We start from the raw sequence: 21,454 nt of genomic DNA, 5'->3' as shown, positions 1-21,454 counted from the left end.
TCATAATCGGTGAGTGAAACAAGTTCGCTGAACTCCCCAACACTGAGGAAGCGAGCGCAAGTTCAATGGCGGCGATCAAAATTTGAATGTTTTTATATACCAACTAAGCGATCGCAGGGGACACGCTACAACATTGACCGAAAAGGTAGTCAAAAATAAAATTAAAAAAAGGGGTTTTTTTGAGTTCATACTGTACCCGCATTGGGGACTGGGTTGCCAAATTCTATTTTTTGTCAGTTTGCAGCAGATTCGCCAATCAGTTATTGCTCAGCTCAGTAAGGTTTTTTTTTAATTATTATTTTTGAACACTCATGCTAAGAAAGCTCTCTTTTGAAAGTATGTATCTTTCCATTTATAACAATAAACCAGTCCATCAGTGGAGGTAACGAAATGTGAAGCAATATTTTCATGTATCCTATGTACGTTGGAATAAAAAAAAAAAAAATTGGGTCAATTTCCATCCGATACTGTAATTTACATTGTCAAATGACTAAATTATTAAAAGTATCGATTGTGATTTGAGATTCAATTTTAGCATACGTTGTTTTGATATCAGATCATATTTTTCAGTTTTGATTTACATATTTCCCAATGTATTTTATTTTTGGGGGTATTTTTTTTTAATGATTCCTCAAACTACTTCCATAAAAAGAGCAAAAACAAACAAACCCACACAAATATCACAACTTTTTGACGTCGTTTATTGTTTCAGCCAGATTAAATAAAGTGACCAGAAGACTCTTGACAAAGTGTTTTGATTATTTTTCTTATTCATATTTTTTGTTGTTGTTGTCAACATGTAATGGGATACTGCATTGATACTTTCTTTTTTTTTTTTTTGTTTGTTGTTATTTTCAACCAGCGACTACTTTGGTATCGGATTCAAAACATGACACTTTTGAGAGAAACAGAGAGAGAGAAATAAAATGTACAACTGCATAAATATAAAATTCTTCCACCATGAACATGGCTAAAACATTCAACAGTATAGGACTCTGCTAGAAACTAAAAAAAAAAAAAAAAACTATATAAACGACAGAAGGGGGGCGGTGGGGGGGGGGTTAATGAAACGCTAACAAATGATGGATCCTTTGTCGCTGTTGTCCAGTACCGCGCTAGTATTTCAATTAGTCGCACACACACATAAACACACGCGCAGGCGCACAAAAGCGGACCAGACGAGATTTTACGACACAAACACGTCAGTAGTAGTTAAGTAGTAGTAATAGTAGTGGAATTAAGAGAGAGACTTTTTTTTTTCTTTTTAATAGACTGTATGGATGCGACTAATATTTATCATAGTTATTATCATGTACAGCAGAATAAATATGATTTCATTTGCTTTGCTATTGCTACGCCACGTCCTAAAACCCTGGACAGACACTAGAGAAGCCCGAGTGGGGATGAAGCGCACTTTTTTTGGGGGTGGGGGGGGTGAAATGAGGTTCTGGAGACGGCAGTGACCCAAAAATATTGGGGGGGGGGGGCAGCACCGTAAAAGTGGGTTGTGGACAGAGGGTGAAAAATCACAGCTGTGACGGTAAACAATATATATATATAATTCTACATATAATTCTATATACTTTTTGAGGACCAAAATTCTGAGTCATTTTTGAGGAAAAATAGGTCAATACTTTAACCATATGTCCAGATTTTTTTTTTGGGGGGGGGGAGATTTATTGTATGTCATATATTATATATATATATATATATTTTTTTTTTTTTTGGGGGGGTGCTTTTTTTTCTTTTTAAGATACATGCCAATTTTACAAAAAAAAATTGGGGGGGTCTTTTTTTCTTTTTAAGATGCATGCCAATTTTACAACAAAAAAAACATTTAAAGGGTTTGGGTTTGAGGTGAAAAAATTTGAAAATGAAACTCATATTTACATAAAAAAAAGTCCAGATTTGAGGAAAAAAATAGAGGACTTCTCATAATGTTAAAGCCCATTTTTGAGAAGGTTTTTTTTTTTTTTTCCATTAAAAGTCAAGATTTCAAGAGTAAATCAGAATTTTATGGGTGAAATATTTTAAGGACATCAAGGACGCCTGACGTTAAACAAAAAAAGAATCAAACCCTTTCAACTAAAAGTTAATATTTTTAATAAAGTTATATCTTTTATAGAAAAAAAAGTTATCCTCAGAATTGTCATATTTCCATTTTAATTCAACGTACAATTATGCCTTTCCCCTTAAAGAAATACAACTTTATTCTGATTTAATTTTTTTTTAATTCAGGGGGGTCGTGGGCTGACTACGGTACCAACATGAGAATAAAGTTATTATTTTTAAGAAAATAAAAGACTACAGAGAAAACTCAACATCCGATGAGAATACATTTGAAAGAAAAGGTTGTCGACGATGAAATTATTTGCAGAAATAAAGTCAAGAGTATCAAGAAGCCTGTAATGTGATGACGAGTCTCTTATTTTCCAGAAAAATGAATTCTTCAACATACATCCCAGGTCAAGTTTAGTGACAGGCAGAACAAAAAAAAAAAAAAAAAAAAAAAAATGCGATTCCAACTTTGTGGCGTTTTTGTTAGCTCGTGTGCCGAGGAGATTTTATTTTATTTATTTATTTTGTGTGAAGAAAGATAACATTTGCCCGATGGCATAACCGCGCCCGAGTGGTCTCGTCTCCTGAAAACTTTCCGATCTGACCTCCATCGTGGTTCAGGTTTTCATTTTTTTGTTTCCTTATTTATCTTTTATCATCTCAATTGGCAACACTATTGTTTTGGGAAGAGTTGCTTGTCGAAAGAAAAGAGAGAGGAGAGGAGAGGAGAGGAGAGGAGAGGAGGTGACGCAGGCGTGGGGTGGGGTGACGGGTGCGCGCCGACCGACCGCCGGAGGAGGTCACGATTTGATGTTGAACTTGACCTCGAATCGTCCCATGTAGCGATCCTTGTCGCTGTAGTCGATGTTGGCGCCGTAAACCTTGCACTCGACGCGGACCTCCTCGTCCAGCGTGATGTTGGTGAACTGGATGGCCACCAGCGGCTGGAGGTAGTTGGGCTGCAGCAGACGGCCGTAGTACGGGTAGTACTGCAGCGGGAAGCTCCCGCCGAAGCCAAAGTACTTGATCTCGCCCAGCTTGTCCGCGTCCTGCTCGCGCTGAAAAACACGCGTAAAGACGGCGTCATTCCCAACTCCTCATTTCGGCTTTCGCGACCGCGTTTAGAGTCGAGCGCAGAGCAAAAGCTGAAAATCTCACCGAGAATATTTTGTCGACTTATTTCAAGTAAAAATGAGCTTGAAGTTTAGAGAAGATTTATGAATTGGATGGTTTTGGTTGACATTTTCATTTCGCACAAGCAAGGCTCCCTTGTGTGTGTGTGTGTCAGTTTTACAGTGACAAATTTGTCGTGTCATCATCCAAGCCGCTTATCCTCACAAGGGACAGGGAAAGCCGGAGCCTAACCCGAGCAAGCTTCGGGCGAAAAGCGGACTGGTCCCAATCATAGTTAATGAATGCGAGTTTGTGTAAAACCAGGGGTCATTCATTGAAATATTGGTATTTAGAGTGAATACCAGCTGAAAAACTCGACGGAGTCGGGCAAAGGTTAACGTGTGGCCGAACCCGCTTCCGCGTTCACGAGCCGTCAAAACCGTCGCTGTGTGGGATATATTCCCGTTGAGAACAGATTCAGCAACAAAGTATTCGTACGCGTCCGGAATTTTCTACGCTTTCAAACTTTTCCGTGTAAATCTCGACGACTTACTCGCCAGATCCACGTGTAGATCCAGTTGCCCAAGACAAGCGGAAGCGAATTAACAGTCCAATTTCTTCTCGGCGAAAACATCGACTTGGGCATTAAATTCGGGTCCTCTGTGCCGAGTTTATCTCATTTTTCCACGTACCGTCGTTTATTTTCACCTTCTAAATGTCTGACGGTATCGGACAAGACTCCGGGCGTCGCGCCGCAAGACATATTTCTGTGTCGTCTCCAACCGACTTAGCATTGAACGATGCTTAGCTTGACCGGCGATATGGCGAGGTAAGCAAAAGTCACGTGATTTGATGACGTCACGTGCACGAGCGCTATGCAGACTGCACCCCCCTCCCAATTTAAGCGTGGGGTCAATAATACAAACGATGCTTTTTTTTTTGTAATAATACCTCTGCCTCCTTTTTATTAAACGCGTGGGTCTACTATATTTGAATATGGTCCGGTACTTGGAAACCCAAGTATTTTTTTCGTTTTTTCGACCAGTACCGACAGATGCCCCCCCCCCCCCCCCCCCAGCAGTAAACACTGGGACTCACCTTGTTCTTACAGAAAACGGGCAGCGAGTTGGGCTTTACTCGGCCGACGAGAGGCGGGGGCAACACGGCGTCACTGGCGGGGGCCTGGAGGCGTACAAAACAAAATCTTACACTACTACTGCTAAAAGTATTTTTTAGGACTAAGATACTGGATTGAAATGTTGGTCGTGTTATTAGTATTTGAAGACTTTTTTTTTTTTTGCCACAATTGGCGTTAAAATGAAGTCTTGGCAACATGCCAATACCAGATCTTCCACTTATTGGTGCAAAAGTGTCTCGATAATAATGACCCCGCCCCTCACCCACCTTGGGCCTGAAGTTGACGATCCTGTTGAGTTTGACGATGATGCACGGCGCCCCTTCCCGGAATCCGTAGCTGCTGTCGGGGGTCCCCGAGCAGTCCTGCAACCAGGACCTTCTGTAGCTGCAGGACTTGCGCTGGCCCTGGCTGCTCTCCAAGGGGCCGCGCTCGCGGTACGGCTCGGGTTCGTCTGCGTGGCGACAGGTTAACGCGTTAATGACGCTTTCGTGCCGCGAGGTTTCCGACAAACGCGGCGTTAAGGGATGGGACGGCTCACGGGTTTCGGAGAACACTGCGGTTTTTAAGTAATAAGTCCCGGTCTCAAAACTGATGAAGCGTTCCAAATGCGCTGAGGGATGGGAATGCAACCATCCCGCGGCCACAAATTCAAGGTGACACGGTCTTGAAATTAACGTAGCATAATTCAGTTTATTAACATAACGTTACAACCATCTCCATTCCTGACTGAGTTGCGATTCGAGCTGAGCATCGCAGAACAACTTGCGATCCAATTTCATTGCGATATTCTGCTAATAACATCACGATGGAATGACGATGCGCAAATTAAGGTTAATTAAAACAAATGAACCAGGAACTTGCCTCCGCAGTTTTCGTATTTATACATGTCGGTTTGGCGGTCGTCGTCGTAGAGCGTCAGGAACTTTTTAATGCTCCCCACGTACTGATCGTACGTCGTCGGGTCGCTGATCTTGAATGAAATCTCGGACTTCTCGGAGCGCGGCGTATGCGACAGACCTGCAAAAAATAATAACATTAAAAGGGGGACACACTACAGAATATTGACTTTTTCATTGGCTGTAACGAGTAGCTGGTGCTCTCGATAACCATTCAGTGTGAAATTAGACAACCACGTTAATTTTTCAATCTAGATGAATTTACATACCGTAATTCTCGGCCTACAAAGCGCACCTGGTTATAAGTCTCGGTACACAGAGTTTAACGCTAGCGCAGTGTTAGCGCGGAGCTACCGTTAAACTCTGTGTACCGAGGTTTATAACCAGGTGCGCTAACGCTAGCGCCGCATCACCGCATAAACCGCAGGGTTGAAAGCGTGTGAAAAAAGTCGCGACTTGTCGGGCAAAAACGACGGTAATACAACCGCTCACGTTCCCAGGAAAATGGCACGTCGGAGGCGAAACCAATGACGTAGAATAAAAAGTGGACTGCGCACAGGCCCCTTTCACGTGGTCAAATTCCAACTTTGGGTACTCCTTCACGTGAAAGTTGACGTCCTTTGACATCCTTCCAATTGTACATTGCGAAACATAACATCGGATTTAATTGGAATACGTTGGGTTTAGCTTTTTTCGTTGCGCTGTTGGCTGTCAGAACCGTGCAGGCGGTCGCATCGGGAAGTAACTTTTCACAGGTCAGTGTGTTTTTCAGCTTCACCTTCATACTTATTATATATTTATCGCATCATTTTCCATAACAATGTGTGTATGTTGACCGTCCTTTTTGCCCTGACCAGAAGTCAGATCCTGTTGATGGATGCAGTGTGCGCGGTCCAGTTTTAATTCTACGTCATTTGGTGAAACGGTGATGGCATGATTACACAATAAGTGTTGCCGTCACACACACACGATGCGGGTGGCCCCGTTTACATATTTCTACAATTAGAAGGGCGGGAACTGTGATCCTTGGGTCTCAGGTGACCCAGCTGATACGGGTTTCCCCTATTAACATAGATAACACAATTAGATAGAAACAACACACTAACTCTGGGGTACTAAACCAGTAAAGTACTAAACTAGCTTGCGTATGACTACCAAATTCTCAAGTTAAGTTTACTATCCTGCATCCGAGCCAGTACAAAACCGGGAAAATACTAAGTAGGCAGTGTGAAATACATTTTTTTTGAGAACCCTACTTGGGGAAATATACACCCACAATCCCCCCCCCCCCAAAAAAAAAAAAAAAAAATTAAAAACTGGAATTTCAAGAGAGCTGTTAAGAAACGACAAAAAGCGTGCCAGAATTCTTCACCCGGGGCTATTTTGAGCCAAGCATGTTCCAAATATTTTACTGAGACTGTTTTAAATTGTGACCAAAAAAAAAAAAGAGCCTAACGTTTGTCTTTTAAGTGTTCTCTCCGGGTACGCTCGCTTCCTGCCATCTTTGTTATCAGACGGAAACACGAGTAGTAGAGGCTGTGCAGATTTGACACACGTGTGGCTAGTGAGCGCCCCCCGCCCCTCCCCGCCCCGCCCCTGAGTCCTTCCTTCGCAGTGGAAACTTTTTACCCCAGTGTGAAAAAAGAGAGAGCGTGTGAGAGAAAGAGAAAAAAAAAAAAAAAAAAACCTCCCATCTGCTTCCTTTAACAGTTCCACTGCCGGAAAGCAAAGTCGGCAGCTCGGCAGTCACGGGCAGGAAACTGAAATCGCGAAGAGCGTCACAATGGCGTCTAAAAATATCGCCCAAACATGTGCTGCTGCTGCTGTTTCTAAATGAAAGCTTACGCATTACAGAGAGCATTTTGTCCCGCTAATCAACAAGCTTAGTAGGGAGGCCTCGCGCCGCGGTGCCACAGCAGCAAGCCTCGCCGCGCCGCGCCCCCGGTGCGCGGACGTAAGCCGCCGGCGCTTCCTGTCACCTGTTGCGGCAGCCGCCATTGACGGGTTTCAACGTGAGCGAAGGACAAAATGGCCGAAGCTATCTGAGGTCGCAGAAATGCCCTCGCCAGCATTTTAAGTCGTTCATACCTGGCGGTGCCACCCGGTCCTGGTAGGTGGGCTTGTAGTTGCTCAAGGTGAGCAACATCACCTGAATGGTCCCGGCGAAGAAGGCCGCCAAGCATCCGTAGAAGATGACGTAGAACAAAAAGATTTTCACTGTGGACAAAAGAAGGCAATTTTGGGAGTTTGTCCTGTCACACGTTTAATTTCACAATTTGTGCCTGTACGACCACAAAATGGCGGTTGAAAACATCACATTGCGTCAAGCTTTCAAAACATAGCAATGGCGATCTGGTCTTGATGCTTTGCTAACGTCAAAGTTGAGTTCATTTGTGTCCCTCTCAAAAAAAGCTGCCAAAGATTTGACGACATGCCCCCCCCCCCATCCAAACCCTCCAAAGTCATAACTAAAGTCTGAAATCTTTGCTGACCAAAGGTGAAGGCGACAACACAACGGATATTTGATGTTTCAAAAAAAAGTCATTAGTTCTTGTTTTGATGTAGACTCTTTGGCGTTTCCCAACCGCACAACCGACAGAAGAAGCTGGCTCGTGTGAGGAGGCTTTACAGAACTCTTGCGAATAATCAACGATGGTGAAGAGGTCAAAAAAAAAAAAGTGTACTCTGTCTCCAATCGAAGTATACACATGAAAACCGTGATGAGTACCGTAATTCCCAGCCTACAGAGCGCACCTGGTTACGAGATATTTACAAAGAAAGACGCCACACAGAGAGTTTAACGCTAGCGCCGCGCTAACGGGGCTGGTTAAAAAAACAAACATACGGGTAAAAATTACTGAGACACGGCAGTAACACGCTAACGTGGTGCTAATAGGGGCGGACCGGTAAAAGTCACTGCCTCGGCAAATATATTCCACCGGTCTCACTTTTCCGCTCGAGTGCCCCCTTGCGACCGTTAGAAAAAAAATGCAAAAATTAGCCGCCTCACCGCATAAACCGCGGGGTTCAAAGCGTGTGTGTGTGTGTGGGGGGGGGGGGGGAGTCCCGGCTTATCCAGTACATCTGGTTTAGTTTTTTTTTGTGAGGAAACTGTCATGGCGGAACAAGGCAAAAAAAAAGTCTCTGGGATTAATGGATGTATGAGTTTACCGGGCTGAGGAGTTTGAAGGTAACAAATGTCACGAACTGCATATTATGCTGTTGATACCCACAGCATGCGGAGAACACAAAATTTACAGTTAATACCGGCGCTACACACCTTCAACACAAACGGAAAAGGTGCCGTGACCTGCATTATCAAAGTGAAACTCCACCCCAATTGCCTTTATTACAAAAAGGCCGCGAAGCAGTCTTCCGAGGAAGGCCGACTGTGATCAAAGTTTTACAAGGCCTGGTTCATTCTCAAAGATCTGCCATTTATGAAATTTAAAAATATGCAAAGGAAGAACGGCGCATAACCCGTGGAGTTTTGCGGCATCGTTGCAGATACGCTGAAAGTGAAGATGAACAACCTTTCTGGCAATTATGATGTTGCAACAAAAGGAACGTGAAATCATAGATAAGCACAGATGTTGCAACAAGGTAAACAAGTACTTCTCAGTAATACAGCGAAAATAAGATCAAATGTTGTTTTGATGTAATATTGCACGTGCTCCAAAATCTGCTTGCGCCTCGAAATATTTTTTGCTAGGAGCTGCCGTGGTTTGAGTCCAAAAAGTCTCAAGTCTGAAGTCCTGTCAGCATTTTGCAAACAAAATCATACCGCTGATAGTTTGGACTGGAAAATTAATGAGTGGGTCGTAGTCCAGGTTTTGAATTTTTTGCAGTGCACTTCTCACATGCTATTTTTGAATTTCATTGCTCCGTAATGACGTAAACTTCCCCATCGTGGGACTAATATTGGTTCAGAGTATTATTTATATCGCGATACTGTTATATTTATGGCCCCCTATCCTCCCGCATGTGTTGGTGTACAAATCCATTTCCGAGTCCTCATAGCTGTGTATTATTTTCTCTTCATGCTTATTTATATTTCTGCCATTTTGCATAGAGTGTGTGTGTGTGTGTGTGTGTGTGGAGGGGGGGGGGTTCAAGTCAAATAACTTGACTCAAGCTGCTGTTTTATGACTTGCGACTTGCCAAATACCATATTTTCCGCATTATCAGGCGCACCTTCAATGAAGAGCCTATTTTAAAACTTTTTTTTTTTCATATATAATGGCGCACCGTATATAATATAAGGCGCACACAATAGACGCTACACTAGAGGCTGGGGTAGCCATCTTGCTTAGTTCCCTCTTGACATGGCGCAGATCATCTTGTTGCTTCCTCCACTTCCACACCATTGACTCCTTAAGTGTTAAATTCTCTCGCTGCTGCTCTATTCCCGAGTTCTACTGCGTGACTGATCGCCTTGAGTTTAAACTCTGTCGTAAGTGTTTCTCTTAATAGGAGCCATTTTGGGGTCTTTACACAAACGCAAAAATGGAAATGGAAGACACGCTTCGCGCAGTCATCTATCCCAGCGTGCAGCACGCGCTACTTCTTCTATAGGGGAAAATGGAGTCGGCGGCTGCTTACCGTAGTTGCCAGACCTGTTGATCTGGACTATTGATCCATATATAAGGCGCACTGTCTGTCATGTGCAAGGCTGGACCACGGCCAAGACGTTTCATCTATGACACCTGTGGCCGGTCACAGCTGTTTTCACATGAGGCACTGTGATTGGACCATGGATTTAAGTTGGAGTTTTGTCACTGGCATTTGCCAGTTTGTTGGATATGCTTTACCGCATCCTGGGTTACTCCGCCATTGCGCCACTATAGCCCAGTCACGCTTTTGTTATGCTCTTTAGTTGTCTCATAGTTATCGGACTTTGTTTCTTGTTTTTTGGATCCCGTGCAAAAAGTTAAGTTTATAATAAAGCCCACTGAACATCATGCCTTTGCCCGGGAGTCCTACATTTGGGTCCGGCCCCGTTCCGCTGGCTTACGACACAGTCGGCTTTTGACAAAATTAAAGGCTCGCGGGTGCGCCTCATACTGCGGAAAATACAGTACTTTGAAAGACTTGACTTTATTTGATACTTAAAAGACTTGAATTGACTGATTTGAACCATATTACTTGACAAGTCATTTATTTCAGTTCAAGTGGGGAATATGCATTTTAATTGAGACTGTCATTTTTTTTGGTCAACATTTAGGCGGTTATTGGCGTAATTGGTTGCTGTGCACTTCCCAGTGTGATGCACGATGGATGGAAGGAGCTCCAAAAATAACACAATTTTAATTCAAGGGTTACATTATCAATGAAGTGTGGGAAAAAAAAAAAAAAGAGGACGGCAAACCAAGTGTTGCAACTCGTGCATCAAAGACTCGACGACGACGACATCATCTAACGTCATCCGTCACTACAAAACTCCAAAACCCAAGAAAGGTAAGCTAATGAGTTACTTTCGTCAAACATTGTTTCATACACTGGTTCAGGATGGTGAAAATATAAATGCAGTTTGAGTAATGCTCAGTAATATAAGGAGGGGTGTGACGCTTTATGATAATTGCTGAAACCTTTTGTTTCAGTTCATGTAAGCATGGGAAAGTCTTTATCTCTCGCTTATGCACGCTTGAGCAGAAAGTAGCAGCTAAATGATGATAATGAATAACCGCTTAATGCAGAAGTGAAGCTATGTTGCTAGTCTTGAAAAATGTCGCAGCGACTTTAGTGGTCATGACAAAAGACCTCGAAGATGCCACGTGTGTTATAGTGTTGGTCCGCTGTATTGAATCACTTTGTATTATTATTAGTGATTTATTTTTTAAAAATGACAATGGTCCAGGACGGGTAAGTACAGTAAAGTACAAATTGCGAGCAGCCCCATGCGAATGTCACCATCAAAATGCCATCTGTTGAGTCGGCTCTGTGACAAATCTATCCGGACAATGTTCTTAAAATTGAGACCACAATATATGAAACAGAACCTTTAATCTAATGACAACCGTTAACTGCCCAGAGTCAGGGCCTCTAAATAATGAACAAACCCTGACTCATTGATTTAATTAGAGGACACAGGAGGAATGCCAATTTTGTTCAAATTAAGTTTTGTTTTTTATAAGGGTAGCAACATTTTTATGTCACGCATTACGCCCTTATACAACACCCCCCCCCCCCCCGGGCTTCCGCCGTCCTCCTGTCTTCAAGTACTGTGTTCAGCTGTGACGTCACCCAAAATGAGGGCATCTTGACTTGTGTGCTTATTTTTCTGATTACAGTCCACAATAACGATTCCATTTCGAAAACTATCACCCCCTTCAGTATTTTTGATATCCTTTGCCGCATCCATCTCATACGCCCACCGGTGGCCCTTATCATGCAAGTTTTGGAAGTTGATTTTATATACTTAGTGATTTGCTTCATTCAAAACTTGCCAGGCTCGTGAATGTCACTCTTTTCTGTGGTGTGTCGTATTAAATGCAATTTTTTGGGCCCGCTTAGTGCCACATTAAATATCACATCAAAAGGCCAGGTGCAGAGCAGCGCCAGCATATCGCAGAAAAAATATGATGTGCCCGGAGGAACCTTTCTGCTTGTGTAAACATTTATAAAAATGGAAGATACATCGTCAGCTCATAAATGAATTTGGGAGGTTCCGAACGATCTAATGGCTGACGGTCACGAGGGGTTTTTAAGGCGCACGTCGAGCTCCTGGGTCGCAATTTTGTCCGGCATCCGCGGGATCAATTTGAAGTCAGGATGACATTTGGCCTGCACAATGTGAGTTTTCATTAATATTATTAGTTTTGAGAAAGATGAAAATGTTCCTTGTGGTTGTTATAGCTCAAATCTGATTGTAAAAAGTCTACAATCACTCGTTAATAGCGCTCAGACACTTACAAAAAACTGTGTTCATGATTCATTAATTTATTCTCCACACCGCTTATCCTCATGAGGCTTGATGGAGTGCTGAAGCTTAAATCAGGTATCTTTGGGCAAAGATGGGGTCCAGACTGCACTAGTCACTTGCCAACCATTGGGCACATATAAACAAAGAATCATTTTGCACTTACATTCACACTTACAGGGAATTCAGTCTTCAATTAACCGATCGTGAGTGTTTTTGGGACGTGGGAGGAAACCGGAATGCTGGAAGAAAACCCACACAGGCAACGGGGAGAGGATGCAAACTCAGGCGAGGCCGGATTTGAACCCAGGTCCTCCGAACTGTGAGGCAGATGTGCAAACTAGTCGAGGTAACACGCAATTTAGCTCCTCTCCTGCTACATAAGAAAATCTTCACCCTTCATTCTTACAATGATAAGTTGTAATCTTTGCTACTTGAAGACACAAAATAATCAGGGTGGTTTGGTCAAAACAGGAAGTACACTTTCAGCGACCAGTGGCGAAATAAACGTTCTGAAACATTACATTCATAGTCAATCGTATTCACTACGTGTCGTTAAAACACAGAAACAACAACCGCTTCCTGTCCTGATCGTCTTCATTAAAAGGCGAGAAGCTCTTAGCAGACCAAAAACACGACCTTCCACAATATTATGTTCAGAATCCAAAGTTGTTGCCAAGGCACTTGGTGGGATTGTTTTGTTGCTTGTACAAAGCAACTGCAAATGCGATCTGTCTTGCTTGGTTCTTGTCCACGTGACAACGTGGGAGTGGTGTTCGGAGGAAGTTCGCATTTGGCAGCCTTTAAAGAACACGATGTTTTAAAACATGACATTCAGAATGAGACATTGTCATGACCTGGTTTATTAAAGCAAAGTTAACTGCTTGATTATCTTTGTTTTTTGCAACAATGGGAACGGGGGAGGTGTCTTGAAAGAATTTGTATGAAGAGTTGTTAAAAATCAAAGGTTTTGGACGTTTACAAGAAAAAAACAAACTGATCTGTTATTGTCTGGATTGTCTAGGTTCCGAGGTGTTCTATAATCAGGGTTGACAACTATGAAAACTGGTTAAAAACATGCACTAAATTCTTGTTCCAAGGTTGAGGCGGGTGTCTTGACAACCAGTAGAGATGGTCATAAAAGCGCGACGCTCGAAAACATAATCCGAGGTTGCCGTTGTTATTAAATCAGTTCTCGTCTAGATCGTCTTCTAAACAAAATGGGGGGAGGTATGGATTAAAGAAGATGCAAGACTACTAGCCAATGATACTTAATACACAAAACACAGTATATAATCCATATTTTGTGGGGACAGCCATTGTTCTTGCCTTGAATTGTTTTAGGAATCTTTGCTTGTCTTCAAAACACAGTATGGAGGTGTGACCTAAACAAGGAAGTTTAGCGAGTGATGGAGAGATACTCCTTACATAAACATTCTAAACTAAAAATAAATAAATACAATTCATAATCTAAGGTTGTCCGCAATTGGTTTAAGGCAAAGTAAAAGGAGCCAATTTGTTTTGCCGGCTCATCGAAATATGTCTGAAAAGGAAGCATGTTTGATACTTGTCAAAACATCCATGCATCCATTTTCTGCACCGCTTATCACAACATTCCGATAAAATCCGAGGCTGCTGACGACTTTATTAAAACAACAGCAGGAACAACAATCACTTCATATTTCATTAGTGGATGAACGGCACACTTTTTTCAACAGTAAATGCTGGTAACCACCACCAATAATATTATGTTAAAAATGTGGAGCTCGGATGATTTATTGGATAGCAACACCATGATGGCTCAAGTGCGATGTAGCTAATGTTCACTTGAATGGCTCCGTGAAGAACAGTTCCCGAAGGAACAACCCATTTTAATGCAAGGACACAATTTGAACACGAAAGGAGCATTGTGGAAGGCGGCTTCCAGTCATTGCACGCAATAGTCAGCCCCATGATGAACTACAACCACAAAGGGACCCTTTCTAGTCTCCTGGCGGAAGCTTTGTGAGGGAACTATTGTGAGAGCGCCGCCTCTTCCACTGTTCTCCGGTTACGAGAGAGTGGGGCCATTTAGGGAAGTACTGTACAGTTTAAGTCACCAGTCATTCCAGATAAAACCCCCCCTGCCCCCTCCCCTACCACCGCAACAGGTTCAGCAGGGAAACACAACTCAATTGTTGTTTCATTCATCGACGCAAAATTAGGTGCACGTCCTGCATAAAAGAGCGCACGAAAAAAGTCCCACGGACCCACGCATGAAATTAAAAAGTCATCCATTTTGGTTTGAAGTGGTCGTTTCGGGTGAAGTCAAGGATGAACAAATTTATTGTAGGTGTCACAAACCTCCCAAACCACAAAATTAATACCAACCAGACGCCACTTTCACCATTCAACACAAAATTGAACGGAAATCTCAATCCTAACGTAAAAAAAAAAAAATCTCCAGGAACGAGACCCACATTTTAACAGGAGCAGCAAGTGATTTTAGGTTTTAAGTGGTCATTCTAGTCAAACTGGTACCAGGAAATTCGGATTAGCCACTCGTGGCAGCAGTTTCATCTATCCTTGTTCCATGCGTGGCACGTAGGTCCATACAACAGAGATACTTGACGTTAACTGTTTATTACGTTAGCTAGCCTATGCGTAAGGGAGCTGACTAGCTAGCAAGCTAAGGAGCTAAATGGCTTGGTCAACTGCAACGACGGGGCGGGGGTTTTATAAACAAAATAAAAAATTCAAACGAGTGATTTGACAAGCGGCCGCCATCTTTGTGGAATTTAATCGATAATAAAACAAATGATTACAAAAGAATATCACCTATTTTAGTGCAGCGTCCCACTTTTGGGACATCATGATTTTCAGGCATTATATCCTCAATTTTTTTTTCCTTGAAACATATATCCTTTTATAAGCAGGGTCGTATTTTTGGGACAATCTAAGAAAACCCAAGTACACTCTCGTGGGCAGCGTCCCATTTTTGGGACGAGATTAGAAATGAGCAAAGTTATCATATAACTTAACCATAAACGACAAAGAAGTGTTATTTCCTTGATTGTGGCCTGTTAGGAGACTTTTATCTCAAATAGGCAAAAAATTGCCACCTTGCCCATGGTTGGGTTAAGTCGAATTTTTGGGTTCAAGTGACGCCATTTTAAAGGACATGGTAATTTTTTTTCTCTTCTATTTGGGAATCCTTTTTCGTCTCTTGCAAGCTTATTGGTGGATATTAACTGGAACTTGTCAGCCAATCAAAAGATGGGGTTCCTTGAGTAGCCGACAAAACAAAAGCGAATTCAGTTTTATTCTTAATTTGAAGGTGCTTTGTTGACCAGATTTTCTACAAAAATGTTTGCCAAAAAGGCTTTTTTTGAGTTTCTTTGGACCCCATTAACCACTTTTATTGCTGTGTTGTATTCAGGTTGAGGTTCACTACAAACCTATTTTAATATTGACGGTATTAAGCATTTGCCCCCCTCAGGTGGTTCAAGGTGTGGGTTATCTAAAATAAACAACAAACAGGTTATTAGTTTTGAATAAACAAGTCATGAAAGACCCTTTGTTTACCCGCAATAAAAACAATTGAAATCAGCCTTGTCGATTGTCCCCCAATTTTCACTTCTGTTCTTGAGACCTTCTTCAGTAAGTCACCGGCTATCAGTAACGCCATCCATCAAGTTCAGCGCCAAACGAGAGCAGTGACACGTGTTTTTGACGCACTGATGTATCCGCGCTGAGGTTTCCCGTTGTCATGGCAGCATTCCCGAGGTGTCTCTCCATTGCCAGCTACAAAGTGAGACCTCGGAGGAACCAGTCTGGCGGACAGAGACAGACAGCCTCAAAGCGACGTCAGCCTCCCCCCACCCCCTACGACCTACCCACCCTTAGTGGGCCCAATATTGACTGAGAAGTTTCAAGTAATTGTAACGTGTTGGTGTGATGATTCGGAAGCGACTTTGACCACGGTTCTGCCTTCCACGTCCACCGTTCGTTTGAAGTTGTGCCCACATGCACCACTAGAAGCTCCAGCCAATGTATACTTTTGTGTTTTTACAACACTTCCGTAGCCTTAGCAAGAATCTCAGCACCTGTTTGTATGCACGTTTATAAGTGAGTGCTTGGTCATTTGTGAAGCAAATGAGAGTTTTCCTCACACTCACAGGTGCAATTGAGCTGTGCCCCGAATAGCAACGACAAGTCCTTTGCTAAGTTCATGTCCTCGAGGTTGGGTCCAGTTAGCAGATTGACAGTCACGGTTTGTATTCGGTGTTACTGGGTAGTTTATAGAGCTGAAACAATTGAATAACTCTAATATAAAAAGTTAAAGCAAACTCTCTGCCTTTGTGTTGACACCCCCCCCACCACCACCACCACCACTTTTCCCATCAAATAGTTGTACTGCAATTCCGTGCAACACTCCGTGTAATAGTGGGCTGCTGTGATGTCACTGATCCGACCTGAAAACAACCAACACCTCTGTGATCGTTCTACTCCCACATAATTTACCAGTCCAGGGCCCACACACACTCTGTCAGATATTAATACGTAGTGTATCAATATTCCAAGTGGAAAATAAATATCCCTGCACCTCACATGCATATTTTGTTATTGAATGATGCCAACTCAACTGTTATGCAATTGATTGATTCATTAATGGGATAATAGGTTGAATAAATTATTCTAATAATAGTCAATAGCTGCAGCCCCAGTGTACCGTAATAGTGTAGCCTATAGACCGCACCTGGTTATAAGTTTCACCTAGTACATGTGTAAAGGAAATACTATTTGGTGCATTCTTAGGCTGCAGCCATGTAAAAGCCGCAAGCGTCCACATTGAAACACGAGATATTTACAAAGAAAAATGGTACACAGAGAGTTTAACGCTAGCGCCGCCGCGCTAACAGGGCTGGTTAAAAAATAAAACCTATCGGTAAAAATCACTGAGACACGGCAGTAACACGCTAGTGCAGCGCTAACAGGGCAGGACCTATAAAAGTCACTTCCTCGGCACATATATTCCACCGGTCTCATTCTTACCATTTCCGCTCGAGTGTCCCCTTGCAGCCGTTGGGAAAAAATGCACAAATTAGCCGCATCACCGCATAAACCGCAGGGTTGAAAGCGTGTGAAAAAAGTCGTGGCTTATAGGCCTGAAATTACAGTAGTTGTATGGAATCAATATATTCAAAAACTTTGAAATTTTGGTTTGAAAAGTTATTCAGTATTAATTACATGGTATTACATATGAGTTAAGGATCTCGGTTCTTATGTTGATTTATGCCACAGAAACACAGTAAAATTGTTGTTTCTTAGCATTTTTGAAAGGTTGTATGAAACAAGACGCTGATCAGCAGTAACTTGTATGGGGTGGGTGGGATGAAAATAAGGCCAGTACCATGATCTGCATTTTCTTTTTTTTTTAAATAGTATAGATCCGTGTGTATCCAAGTTTATTAATATGACATGCGGGAGTAATGTGACACGTCTAAGACCACTGTAGTAAGTGTTTATTTTGGTTGCATTTTAAACACAACAATTACAACGGTCATTGTTGTTAAGACCCTTGTTACAAGCCCCCGATTTTACATGCTAGTCACGCTACCAATTCAAAAACTATTTTACTGTCATTTGTGATTTTAGGCTCTAAAATGCTGTTAGTTTCCTCCAAAGAATGATGTATGACCTATCCAATATTGTTGAGTACCCAATTAATCCCAGGTTGGACCATATTGGACCATTTTCAAATTACAGGGATGAGAATTTTCCGCAGATTCACGGAATTTTTAGGTTTTTTTAACCTGAAAATGTCATTTTTGTGGAACGTGTAAATCCATTCCGAAAATTGGAGGGGGTAGGGGGGGGACGCGGGGCTAGGGTGTGATCAAAACCGGCCGCCAGCATCTATCGGCTATCTATACGCTCCTTGTAAAATCAGTCACAGCTGTGATAGCGGAAAACGGCATTGCTATCTGTTTGCACTAAATTTGGTGTTTATAATAACAACATTACGATTTCCGGCAGCATTTTGCCGGTATTTCATCTTATTTTCACTGTTAACATTTCATAGAGATACATTCTGTTAACGATGGCTTAGTTATAATTTATAGACATAAATGCGCATATGTTATCGAGCGGTCTTCACGTTTGCAAGTATGGCGAAAGTCTTGGAGCAAAATGATGAAGATCGTACCAGGGAAATTGATACTGTTTCAGACGGGGATGGCTTGAAAAAAGTGTAACCGTGCAGATAGGAACGAAAACTGCAAAGACATGTCTAACCAAACGCATACAAAAAGTGGACGTTGCCGGCAAAGTCCTGTGAGCTCTGTGTTCCGATATGATCAATTATGGAAACGGAGGAACAAAAAATATCCAGGAGCATATCCAAACCAGGAAACGCAAAGGTAAGTTGCGCGTAAATTTCTCAAATATTATATAATTGACAACTGTTAATACGAATAGGCCTATGTGTAGCGCTGGCCCTGGAGATCACGCATTTTATCGCTCACTTTTATATTTTATGATCTCTCTCTCATAATATATATGTATATATTAAAAATACAAATTACTTGTGTACTTATTTCTGAAGTATAACTTGTAAGTGCAGTAGCCTATTTGATATAAATTTCACTGTCTACATTTTTATGTCAGGTTTGGCAAAATTATTTTGTTTTTTTGGACTCATATTTTAAGTTTTCAAAATCTTATTATTGTTAAAAATACAAATTACTTGTGTACTTATTTCTGAAGTATAACTTGTAAGTGCAGTAGCCTATTTGATATAAATTTCACTGTCTACATTTTTATGTCAGGTTTGGCAAAATTATTTTGTTTTTTTGGACTCATATTTTAAGTTTTCAAAATCTTATTATTGCCCTGTATTGACACTGTTTTAAGTATCCAGAGGTCACCATTTAACTGTATTTTCTGAAAAATTTTCAAAGGCAGACATTTACTGTGTTTTTCCAAATTGGTCATTCTCATCCCTGAAATGAAGTGTGTAGTAATCACAAACTTTTGAAAAATCATCTTTTCTGAAACGGACAATGCGCCTTTGCAAATTATGAACGGCGCACGGCGGCCTGTTGCGCAGTGTGCTCTTCAAGATAATGAGAAGATAATGAGACTCCTTGCTGGGACTACCGCAGACACTCCCACAACTCACGATAAAACAAATATTCAACCCAAGTTTTAAAATATGCCTTTGATGAAACATTTGCGTGCAAATAATTGGGTTGGTGGCGGTTCATTTTTGTGTGGTTGGTGGGGAGCGTCGTGTAAAATAACTTTTGTCGGTACGATGTGGAACTTATCGAAATCGGAACCGAATACTTGATTTTTACACACACAATGCATGTGGCTGGGGAAGGATCAGTGTTTACCTAGCAGTGCAAGAACAGGCACGACAACCTGGAACAAGTCAATGGAAAGAGCCCCCATCCCCCAACACACTGCAGCAGGAGCTTGTGGTCAACAAACCATTGCCACATTCACACTGGTGTTGCCCCCCCCCCTCTTTTTTTTTCACAGCCTTGCCCTCGCTGTGTTGCGTTCATGGACACTGTGGCCACTTTGGGGTCCAATCTTTTTCATCAACATCCAACTGCACTCGTGTTAATTCGGTTATCCCCGCCGGTCCCCTTTGAGCGCTTTCCGTGTTGCGTTCAAGGACAAACTTGTTGCTTTAGCACATTTTGGGGACAAAGTGACGCCTTTCGGTGACAGCCACGCACCGTTGGCGTTATCTGTGAGACGTGCGACGAAAGAGAACTCGAGTTATTTTTTTTTTTATGAAGTCAAGGTTCCTCTTTTTCGGAAAATGGACGCATGTTTGTGTTCGACGGCGGATGAAGGAAGGAGGGGGGTGGGGGAGACATGTGAGTCGTGATCAGTTCGACAGTACCGGAATCGACGCACTCAGATGTGATTAACATGCAATTCGTGGGGTGTGTGTGTGGGGGGGGGGAGGGTCCCACATCACGTGTTTATTAGCCAACCGCGTCAAGCTTGATGAGGCGAACACTACCCGGAATGTTAGCTACTCAGGGTGAAGAAAGTGTTTTTGTTTTTTTTATTCATTAAAAAAAGAACACCCCTACCTCCTTTTTTAAAAAATACACTTAAACTAAACAAGTAAATCAAGTTTGTCGTTGCAGGAGAAGTGATAATGGGCTCGCCCACGAAACACAACTTTCACCACCGGGTGAGTCTTGCCCCCCTCCCTGCACAAGGGGTGTCCTTCAGGGGTGACCTTTTTTTTTATACCCCCCCCTCAAAAAAAATAAGAACCCCCTTAACACCAGCACGACCGACTACGCCTAAATCAGTTCGCCATCCCTCAGTTAATAACGGTCGTCCATTTGTAACAACTATCTGTCGTTAAAATGAACGGATTTTTAGCTGAAAATGTCGATTTTGGTCCTCTCATTTTTAACTTTAAAGTTGACTTTTATCCTTTTTCCTCCGTCGTCGTCGATTTCCCCAAAATCAAAACGACGACGCAACTTCTAAGTGGTGGAAGAAAGAGGAGGAGGCGATGGTGGAAAAGGGAGTAGGAGGAGGGGGGCGCAAAACCCGCCGACAAGTCACGACGCAGCCTTGTCAACGGCGGAGAACTCGAACAGGTGCTGCCAGCCTGCCTCCCCAACCAAAACCGCCCTCTCGTCGACAGATTAAAAAAAAAAAACAAAAACGACGACAGCAACCCCTCAGTCTCGTGACATTCAACACTAATGAAAAAAAAAATGGAAGACTTACACCAACTGCCGCCGGTTCTCCCCAGAAACTCCTTCCTCTCGGAATTCCACAGAAAGCCCCTCCAGCCGCCGTCGGTGTCCTTATTCCCCGACATGTTACACGAGCACGCCGGTAAGCTCCAACTTTTTCTTCTTATATATTTATATGTATATTTTAGGGGGGGGGAGGAAGAGGGGAGAAGGGGAGGCAATCTAACGACAACTGGAAAATGTTTAGCGGAGGAGACTTCTGCCGCCCCTCACCGGAAACGCAAAAAGGACACTTTGTGAGCTCTCACAACCGCTTGAAGCTCTCTCTCCCCTCACTCTCTCTTTTTCTTCTTCTTCTCTCTCTTTCTCTCCGCTAACTTCCACAGCGAGTGGGAACGAATGAGCCAATCGGAAGGTCGCGGTGCTTTGTGACGTCACCATGAAGGGTGGGGCCCGAGGGAGAGAGGGTGGGGCTTCAAATGGGCGGGGGGGGGGGTGAAGAAAAATGTCGCACGGTAGCCAAGAGCGGTAAGACAAAAAAAATGGGCCAGGTGCCATAGCAACCGTGCCCCCTTTGCACCCACGCCCTCTCCCTTTCTAACGAGGT

The 21,454-nt window shown here is 42.7% G+C and overlaps 1 protein-coding gene across 1 annotated transcript; it reads right to left on the bottom strand.

Annotated features, from left to right (window-relative positions):
* Window positions 1-680: 680 nt before the first annotated feature.
* Window positions 681-21,012, bottom strand: atp1b1a (ATPase Na+/K+ transporting subunit beta 1a). The gene is made up of 6 exons (XM_061826176.1): window positions 20,879-21,012; window positions 7,294-7,422; window positions 5,171-5,326; window positions 4,576-4,760; window positions 4,270-4,353; window positions 681-3,116 (listed from the first exon to the last, which is right to left on the bottom strand). Exons 1-6 carry the CDS (start codon window positions 20,970-20,972, stop codon window positions 2,859-2,861), a joined length of 906 nt encoding a protein of 301 aa, XP_061682160.1. The 5' UTR covers window positions 20,973-21,012; the 3' UTR covers window positions 681-2,858.
* Between the last annotated feature and the right edge of the window lie 442 nt (window positions 21,013-21,454).

This window comes from Syngnathoides biaculeatus, chromosome 7 (genome assembly GCF_019802595.1).
Source record: "Syngnathoides biaculeatus isolate LvHL_M chromosome 7, ASM1980259v1, whole genome shotgun sequence".
NCBI lineage: Eukaryota > Metazoa > Chordata > Actinopteri > Syngnathiformes > Syngnathidae > Syngnathoides > Syngnathoides biaculeatus.
The sequence above is the reverse complement of the archived record's forward strand: the minus strand, read 5'-3'. Positions and strand labels throughout refer to the sequence as shown.